The 10,487-nt window shown below is 38.6% G+C and overlaps 1 protein-coding gene across 1 annotated transcript in view; it reads right to left on the reverse strand.

Annotated features, from left to right (window-relative positions):
• Positions 1-1,067: 1,067 nt before the first annotated feature.
• Positions 1,068-10,487, reverse strand: part of FAM180A (family with sequence similarity 180 member A) — a 19,853-nt gene continuing 10,433 nt past the window's right edge. The window contains exons 2-3 of the mRNA XM_015831984.1: positions 3,395-3,495; positions 1,068-1,601 (exon numbers count right to left, since the gene is read on the reverse strand). Of these exons, the coding sequence (XP_015687470.1) occupies positions 1,248-1,601; positions 3,395-3,495 (455 nt within the window). The 3' untranslated portion in view covers positions 1,068-1,247. The remainder of the gene's footprint in view (positions 1,602-3,394; positions 3,496-10,487) is intronic.

Here is a 10,487-nt window from a genome sequence, read left to right on the forward strand (position 1 = left end):
CCCTCACTCTCTGCCTTACCCAGCAGCAGCCAGTACCTGCCAGAAGGGAAGGGAAGGGAATATTTCTGATGCTTCCTGCCAGATTTCCACAAGGAAACTCAATGGGGAAGCCAGTAGGAAGTTGCTCCCATTCCCATTGTTTTTTTTGCTGATCTGTGGCCATTCTGTTTCTGTTCCTTTCTTAAGGAAGGTCTCTCAGGAAATATGTTTGAAATGATGACCCAAGAGGCATGGGTTGGAACTATTTTCCCAGAAAAGGACAACAGCAGCACTAGCGCTTCTAATGCAGTAAAGCTCCCACACAAAGCCAGTCTAGTTTGTATCTAAACAGCTATCCTGCTCTGGAAGTAGCAGTAATCTACATTGCAATTTTATACTACATTTTTCTTCAGGTGTATTCTGTATTGCACTCCCCCAGAGGAAAAAAAAAACCCCAGAATTTTATTGTTTTTGAAGAAATGTGAAAACAGATGTTCTTTTTAAACAAACCTGAGATAATAGCTTAATCAGAATATGATTATACAGTAAACCTTTCCCAATGCTGTGGCAGCAAACCTGGGAAGAATCACCTTTTTAATGTTTACTTAAGCTTCATTTCTACTGGGCTGCTACTACTATATATGAGAGAGAGAGAGAGAGAGAGAGAGAGAGAGAGAGAGAGAGAGAGAGAGAGAGAGAGAGAGAGAATTTAGTCTTCTCCTTTCTCTTAAATGAACCTATACTTCATCTCTTAACCAATGCCTATTGACAGAAGAGGAGAGAAAGAATGTATTGGGGGGGGGGGGTAATAGCAAGATGGAATTTCCAAAAGGATTGAGATCAGCATTTTTTCACTGAGCTTTTAAAACAGGCCAGAAAAAAGTTTTCTGAGTCCCACATATCCATCAAGAATGAGCATAGTTTTGCTGAGCTTAACTGTTTCATTTAAAGGCTGGGTTAAAGTTTGTGTCAGCTATAATCTATACAGACATGAGAAGGACATTGATGGAAATAAAATAAATACACAACAAGAGAGGATTTGCAGTCCATTGGCTACACTTAAAAAGAAAAGGCTAGATAATTTGGGAAACGTTTTTAACAGATATATTAATTCAATCTGTAAAGCAATACAGAAGATTTTACAACAGATTATCTCTAGGAGGAGCTAGAGATTAAGAAATATGTCCAGGTCTGCAGTTTTGTTTCTTTTATTATATATCGAAATGAAGAAGCAGAATCCTTCTTATAATCAGAGTGTTTCTGGTGCGTCAAGTTCTCTGAGAAGTGGGAGCTTGGCTGGACAGCAACTTCAAGTCGTGCATCAGAAGCTTGTAAAGATTTACAAAGGATTCTGCCCAGGTGTCTTTCTGATGTCCTTGGGACTGAGCTGTCCTGTATGCTGTGTAGACCATCGTCAATACTGTCCTTTCAAAATCTTCTTTCTTTAACATGCCAGGGTAACCTGATAGCCTGGAGCTTAATCTGCGTATTTCTGTAATACTTTTTGGGATAACATCATTACACAGAGTGTCAAACATCATCGCCTTCCTGGTTGAAGCGAGTTCCTCATCTTTGACAGTGATTTTTAGGTCATCATCAATTTCCAGCTCACCTAGAAGAAACTGGGATGAAAGCACAGGGGGAAAAAAGTGTTAAACCAGTTCTGGTTCGGTTCTTATAAATCAATACATGAGGTGCTAAAATGATGTCTGGATTAACATAGAGCAAGGATCCCCAACTCCACACTCATCAATCTCTCCATGAAGTTTCAGATTGTGTGAACATTTAGTGTATGAAAATAATGTCATAAATACTACTTTAATTGATAGTACTACAAATAATAACAACCGTTTGAATAGTCCCACTGACTCCTGGCAGTCAATGGAACCCCTTTGGAAAATCCTTGGAGAATCATCAGACACAGTGCTTTCTACAATGAAAAAAATATATATACAAAGAAAATTAGATGTCATAGAACATCCATTAGATGTCCATTGATGTCTGTTAGATGTCCATAGAGTTGGAGTCTACCAATTTAGAATGCTGCTTTCTGTTGAATCAGTTCTATCTATACTAACTACTCTGGCAATGGATTTTTTTTCTTCTTTGCCTGACATTCCAGACTGAGAATTTCACTTGTTAAAAGGCTGGGTCTCAACATCTTAGGTAACTATGTGGCCCTCCCAAAAGCTTACAGAAGCAGAATAAAATGTTGGGAAAGCTGGCTCTTTCTTTTCCTATTCCAAGTGACTTTCAAGTTCAACTATTTCGGCAGATTTTCCTGAATCTCTAATCACCTTTTAGATATCATTGTTACATTTACCGTTCACTAATGTATGTTATGGTATTTTGTTAAAAACATTTCTGTATTGTTCAAATTGCATTCTATTAAGAATAGTTCATTTATTCTGTTTATTGCAGGTACATCAGTGGTGGGATTCAGCCAGTTCGCACCAGTTCAATAGAACTGGTAGCTAATTTTTTTTTACCCAGGCCCAGAATGGACTTCCGGAAGCAGTATTCACACAGAGAACCAATTGTTTACATATTTGAATCCCACCACTGAGGTGCATTATTATAAAAAGGTATGATCTAACCAATGAAATGAATGAATAAAATAGAATAAATTATACTTAACAAAGACATTGTGTTCCTTTCTTGCTTTGCTTACTATATCCAGAATGCAGAATAAAGATTTTTTTAAATTGTAGATTATAGCTCATTGATTTTTGATAAGCCCCCTTGATAATATAACTAAAGGCTAAAGCATATATCTAATTTATTGATTTTAATTTTAATTTTGGAATCAAAATAAAGAGGAACGTGAAGATTTTGCTTCAGATGAGTCCAAAAATATCATATCTCTGAAATTGCATTAGAACAGTGGTTCTCAACCTGTGGGTCGGGACCCCATTTGGGGTCGATCGACCATTTCACGGGGGTCGCCAAGCAAGGCTGTCCGCCATTTTTTTGTCCACCATTTTTTTTGTCCGCCATTTTTTTCCCTTTTTCCGGCGGGTGCCTTACCTCCCTTGGGCTGGGCCAGCTGGTGGTCGGCCTGCTCCATCTCTGCCACTTGCCAGCTACGCCTCGGCCGGCGCAGGGGGCAGAACCACGCATGCGTGGTGCTCCCGGGCAGGGAAAGCCCTCGACTTATGACCAGTTGGGTAGTCCTCAACTTACGACCGGTTTAGTCCTCGACTTACGACCGGTTGGGGTCGCGGCATTAAAAAGGTTGAGAACCACTGCATTAGAATAACATCAGAAACCTGCACAATAACTTCACAAGGTTGCAGCATCTGTGATTTTCCTCCTTTTTTTGCTGCCCTGAAGTTGTGTCATCTTCTTGACCCATTGCTATAGTCCCTTCCCCGAAAGGGCTGGATTTGGAACTGTACTTTTGCTCATACTAAACCTCAAATAGAAGATCCACATCTTCCCGAGACTTCTGAAGCACTGGGTTGAGAAGAACTGCTGAGGACCTCTTCACACGGTGAGCAGATGGGAAAAACATAGCTGAGGAAGAAAGGAGAGAGGATGGGCAAGAAGCTGTTAATGGATGTAGTTAATTAATCAATCTCGGCGAAATGTTAATATATATTGCTAGGCCATGTATGATATGCCATACCCTACATAAATAAATAAATAATGGCTGCAGTTTAATAAACTTTCATCCTTCCTCATTTTGCCTGGTAAAACTTCTGTGCTTTTCAAAACATAAAATGGGAAAAACTGCTATTTAGACCTTGTATTTATTTTGTTGTTTTAAAAGCCAGCACCCAGGTTCCGCTTAGCCTTAGCTCAAGCTACAGCCTGCCTGTCTCCTAAAATTACTTTTCCAGTTTCCTGCAGTTTCATTCTTGCATCTGCTGACACCATTTCCCTTATCACTTAGAACTAAAAGCAATCCATTGAATCTGAACTGAAGACTTAAACATATAAAAGGAACTATATCTATATATAGCATATAATCAACCTTAGAATCTATGGCTTCAAGGAGTGGAATTGTCCATCAGTTTAGTTGGCTTTGAAAGGAGATTACTAGAAGCATGGATGCAGTCTAGTTCTATACACTGAGTACAAGGAATTAAAAAGTCCTTGGACAGCTGCCTCGATTTCGTAGATGTCTTCAAGTGATAGTAGATATGTCTAGGGGTAACATAGGGCAATATAGATCTTCATAGAGGGAGTTTGCTTTTGATAAAGGCTTAATTGGAGCAACACAACCGTCTCACTTCTAAACTTTACATTATACTGGTTTTGCTATCAACTGCTTGGTATGGCTGTGGAAAGTTCTGATGATGTTCTTCAGAGGAGAACAGTATATTCCATATATAATTGGAGGTAGACATGGATCTGAAGCTATTCATTGATTTGACACAGCCTTGGATAAGATCCACAAATTACAGTACATCTTACAGTAGATCCACCAGATTATACTATATAGACATAGTGATTTAGGGTTGTGCATGCATAAACATGATTGGAAGAAATGCTTTGGATCTTATGCGAGTATGCAAACTTTCTGCTATTCATTAAAGCACATATATCCTTTATTCAGGCTATATTCATATGTCTTAAAAAAAGAAGTCCTGCTTCTTTGTAAGTAAGTTGTATTTAAAATGTGATGGTTTAATGATTCTCAGTAAAGACCAAAAAAAAAAAGAAAAAAAAAAGACATGGCTAACTTAATGCTTGCATCTCTATTCAAAATACTTTATAATTCTTTTTGAACTGTGCAGAGTCGTAACAACTTTTCACTGGTTTCAACAAGATAAAATATATACGAAAAATAATTCTGGTCCTTCCTATAATGAGCCAATTACAATCTGAGTTAAAATAGAATAGGACAGAGCTGGAAGGGACTTTGGAGGTCTCATGGGACCTACATTAGTTGCCAATTTGCTTCTGGGTTTATTTTATTTACTTATTCATTATACATTATACAGTATACAATGTATACTTATACATTACTTTTATATATGGTTTGAGGTGATTCTGAGTGAGTTCAATTCAAGATACTGGTTGCTTCCTTTAAAGGCCTTTATGGTTTGGGGCCAGGTTATTTGAAAAACTGTCTTTTCCCAGTTACATCTTCCTGAGCCACCAGAGTGAGGAGGCAGGATATATTTCAGGTCCCTCCCTTAAGGACGTCTATCTCAGGGTGGCTCCCTCCCTGTGGAACATTATCTCCACAGAAATAAATCTGTCCTCCAATTTGATACTCTTTGATAGGCTCTAGAGCAGGGGTTCCCAACTGGGGGTACGAGATGATATTCCAGGGGATACAAAAATGTGGGTTTTCAAAATTATAGTGTATATGCATAATTCCTTGCCATTATTTTGAACTTTTGTAAGGGGTCCGAGAATATATCAGAAGTGTTCTAGGGTGAGGGGTATAGAAAAGGTTGAAAGCCACTGCCCTAGAGACATGGTTTTACCAATGGACCTGGGGAGCCCAAGGTGATACAGAACATCTAAAGTGGTTTGTCTGATTGTTCCTACCAGGAGGATGAATATTGGATTTGTATTTGGGGTTTTATTTCTGTAAGCCACCTGGAGTCTCTGTGAATTGATTGGCCATATACAGTACATTTTCGGAATGAATGAATGATAAATAAAGCTTAGGTAAGACATGTAGCTCCCCACAACATAATTCAATCTTTTTCCAGCCCAGGAGTGGGCAACATTTCACAGGCTTGGGCACTGAAAAAAAAGTCCAATTTGCAAAGCTGAAATTTAATGAATTTCCCATTGAAATTGGGAAATTTGGCTATTCCTGTCCTTGTCATTTAAAGCAATGGTCCCCAACCTTTGTGGTTTTGTGGACTGGTAGCAGTGGCACCGACAACAGCAGGGAGGAGGGGATGTTTTTTTGTGCACAACTAAATTCCGTGCATGCACTAATGGAGCTTTGTGCACTCACCTGCTGCTTGTGCAGCCCGGTTCCCAATGGACCATGGACCAGTACTGGTCCACAGACAAGGGGTTGGAGACCCCTGCTTTAAAACCAAATGTCCAAGGTAATGTGTGTATGTGTAAGTGTAACAGGTATTTCCTCACTTTGGTCTCACAATATTCCTGTAACGTAGATTTGTAACCCAGTCTTCAGAGCCTCCATTCCATATATATCTTCCAACACCCCTTTCATCTTTGCCTATATTCCTCCTGGCCTGTGACAACTTTTTACATTGCAAATCAGCACATGAAACACACTGAAATCTCCAAGTGCTAATTGCTTGGCAATTAAAACTTCAATCACCCAGCAGTTACAATGTTTACTTATTAAACAATTGCTGGCAGTGATCCAGACAACAGTGATCAGATTAATAATTTTTCAAGCCCCCTTTCATGCAACTCTATGGCTGAACCAGCAACCATTTTGGCATCTGACAAAGATCTTTCCCACTCGGAATTTATGTGTTAGTCTTTACCAGTTGACATTCTTCACTGCCTTGAAAGGGAATGCTGTGGTGAGATTGTTTCCTTGTGCTGGCCACAGAAGATACACTCCCCTACCACTTTAACTAGAACAGTATGCAAAGTTGGAAGTTTCCAGGAATTCTTCCTTAAGTAAGATAAAGAGTACTTGGAAATTCAAAAATCCCCACACTGTTTTGTAACCTTCAACTGGTCTAGTAAACACAATGTCTTAATAGAAATGTGAGGAATATTTGATTCTTGGTCAGCAAAATTTCCTACCTGCCTGCCTTTTTCTGCTCACTTGGTTTAAAGTGGATGGCTCTACTGACACCCACAGAGAATAGTTTTTCTTGTCTAACTTGCCTTCAAGCTAAATCACCTTTCTTGTGTTAAAGTCAGAGTTATTCCTATATATGTCCCATGTCAACACCTACACGGCTAAAGGAGATGGTTTAGATTAAGAAAATGATGTCAGAAAAAGAGGTGATTTCCCCTTTCTCCTCAGCAGCTTTGTGCTACTTCTGCTGTTACTTTGAACTAAAGCCAAGCCAAGCCAAGCCAGTATCACAGTTTTGTCTTTCTAATGTTGGGTTTCAAATAATAACCTTTGGCTTTAGGTCTCAGTCTTAAAGCTCCAACAACTCTATGAAATAGGTAGACTGAAAGGGAAGAATCTGGGACCGGGACTATACAATAGGCTAAGTCAAAACAGACAACTCACATTATAGTGTTACATTTTGTGCGAATCTAGCTTAGACTCTTCGTTTTCAGCCTAATATGCTAAATATGCATATTAAATTATATTTTAATTTTATTTTTAGTTTTGGCTTAGCATGCTATGTAAACCCACCAATATGGTTTACAAACCATGATTTATGATGTATTTGTATATTGAGCTCAAATGGCTTATTCAATAACTCTCATCCCAAAGCTTGGCTAAATGCATTGAACAAATATAGCCATTGCCTCCTTGAACTATATCCAACACTTTAGGCCCCACTGAGTCTCCAATAATTTACTCACACTTCTTTATAGTTCAGAGTTATTCAAAGCCAGTCTTTGATTCTTCTGTTGTAAGTCACGCTGTACTCTGATATATTTATCTCTGCTTTGAATTTTTTGGTTGTATTTGCCTGCTTGCGTTTTGCCTCACGTTTTACTTTTCAATGTATTAAGGCAAAAAACCAAGAGCTAAAGATAAAACCAAACCCTGAGATGGAGAGAAATGCGTAGCCAGTACTTGGGCAAATGTTTATTAATCCATGTGCAAACTTTTCTTCTGACATGGCTCTCTTCTACACTGTCATACAAAGTGCTATTCTCTATCAAAGAAAAATATGTCCATGTTAATGGCAATTGCTATCTTTTCCTTTCTTCTTACTCTGGAGAAGTTTATATAAAACAATTATTTCATCTCAACATGTGCTAATTTATTTTAATTATGGATTTGATTTCTGTACGTACATTAAATTATCACTGCTTGGAAAGAGAAGAATCCTGACCCCAAATTTCAGTTTGCCTTCCTTGCTCATTGGATCAATGGAGGCTCTCAAGGAACCATAACAATGCTTTGACCATTGTAAGTTACGGCTTTTCCAGAATCTCAGGCAGAATTTGTTCAGTCTCCTGTTGCTTTGCTTCCTGACCCCCTCATATAGGTTTTTAAAAAAGAAAATTGGAAAAGACAGAGACAGAACCTCAATCCTCCTGAGGTTAAAACATGCTATAGCAAATGAACAATGATACTACTTCTCCTTGATGTTTCATGGTGTACTCCCACAATTATTTTGTAATTTTTGTTAATACTATGAATAAATCAAGGAGAGAAGTAATCTAGAACTAAGGAGAAATTTCTTGACTGTTAGAACGATCAATCAGTGGAACAACCTGCTTCCAGAAGTTGTGAATGCTCCAACACTGGAAGCTTTTAAGAAGAGAGTGGACTTCTCAACTTGTTTTTCAAATGAAAAATAATTCAGTGGTTGAATATGTAATTGAATGATTGAGTATGTTCTGTTAACCAAACTCCATAATCAAAAGTCATCCAGAAAAGAAAACTGAGACTGAATGCTACTAATATGCAAAGCATGCCCTAATTTTATTTATTTATTTAGAACATTTTTATAGCCACCTACTTGCTCACAGAGCCTCTAGGCAGCTTACAAGCAATTTCCAGAGTGACAATAATTTTAGCAGGGGTTTCATTGAACCAGTCTCTAATCATAACCTAACTTCATTCCAGTTGCAGAAGAAATATATAACCTTAACTTAATCCTTAACAAAAATTAACAGAACAAAAAAAAAGAGAGAGTGAGAGAGAGAAAGCAGCAGATGGAAAAAGAAACAACCATAAAGGGGAGAAAAAGAGATATTACAGCGAGTGATTTCATTACAGTGTTTTTAACCCTTGTTGAGGAAATATCTCAGAGCCTTCATTAACCAAAGTATGTTAATATTTTTAAATGATTGGGACAATGTGTTTGCTTTATCTCCATGGGTAGCATTAGGATCTATGAGCCAGAGAGGGGATCCTATCAGACTATGAACAAATTATCATTTCTTGGCTAAAAGCCATATTTAATTTTTTGAACCTCTGAAAGCCAATGAGTGGATGAGCAGGATCCTAAAAATTGTTGTCTTAAGTGGGTTATTCACTGTTTTTATGTGTTTTCTACCTTTAAAAAGTAGACAATTATACCATTAGGCTTCAGTGAGAGTTCTGAAGGCCCCAGAAGGGAACCCCAAAGTCTGCAATTGGAGGTGCTATTGCTTGTAACAGAAAGACTAATAATGATGAAATGTTTTGAGGTAATAAGACAGGTAAAGTTATTGGTGGTTATTTTTTGATAGTAGACAGTTTATACCTAGACTAGGTGCAGCTCTATTGATATTTATACTGGAAAATTGCCAGGAACCACAGAAATAGAGCCTGCATTTTCAGTGCTATGCTGTGTATGTATATTTGTGTTTGTATATACCGTGTGTCTTTCCTTCAAGCTGCATGTCCCAAAAGATTCCAGCTCAACACAAGGAGCTTTTTAAAAAGTCTTATTAATGGGAAATGGTATGCTTATATACACAATACATAAATATTATAAAGAAGGATTTTGACTAAATAAATAGCTATAAATAAATGGTTTAAGATGTCCCATTGGTTATTACAGAAATGATCCCTGATGGGTTTTGCAATTCAGGGGACTAGAAAAGAGAATAGTTAAAAAGAAAAGAAAAAGAACAGAAGAAAGAAAGAGGGGGAAAGTGAGAGAGAACCGCTCCATATTCTCAAATCTAAGCATTGCTGCAATTTGGAGAAATAACTTGAAACCAAAACTTTCCAAACCTTGAAAATAGCCAACTCAACTTGAATGTATAAGAAATAGATGTGCTGCAAGAAATCTAATTAGGGCAGATAGAAATTACCAAGGTTACATGGCATTTTTCTCCCACCATTATGGAAATAAAGAGTGTCCCATTTTCCAGGTGGTCTTGATATAAAAAAGAAAGTGAAGAGAAGCAACTAATCTCTTCAGAGACATTAAACTATAGAGAGTAGAGCAAAAGTCTTTTTCTCCCCCCTCTTCTTCCACCCAATCTTCTCTTCTGCTTTGACTTCTCAGAAGAAGAATTGTTGGCAGACAAAAAGTCCAGTAGAATCAACCTTATTTCTTCCCATATAAGAAAAGATGAGGCCCCTTCTCAAGAAGCCTTCCCTGGACCCAGACGAGTTGGCCAACTATCGCCCGGTCTCCAACCTTCGCTTCGCGGCGAAGGTTGTTGAGAGTGTGGTTGCGCGGCAGTTCCCTCGGCACCTGGATGAAACAGACTATCTAGACCCATACCAGTCGGGCTTCAGGCCGGGACACAGCACGGAAACGGCATTGGTCAAGTTGGTAAATGATCTCTGGAGGGCCCGGGACAGGGGTTATTCCTCTGTCCTTGTGCTTTTGGACCTCTCAGCGGCTTTTGATACTGTGGACCATGGTATCATGCTGCGGCGTCTCGGTGAGTTAGGAGTGGGAGGCACTGTTATGCAGTGGTTCTCCTCCTTCCTCACCGACCGTACGCAGTCTGTATTGGCAGGGGGA

The sequence above is a fragment of the Protobothrops mucrosquamatus genome, unplaced genomic scaffold, assembly GCF_001527695.2.
Source record: "Protobothrops mucrosquamatus isolate PMUCROS unplaced genomic scaffold, P.Mucros_1.0 scaffold_293, whole genome shotgun sequence".
In the NCBI taxonomy this organism is placed as follows: domain Eukaryota; kingdom Metazoa; phylum Chordata; class Lepidosauria; order Squamata; family Viperidae; genus Protobothrops; species Protobothrops mucrosquamatus.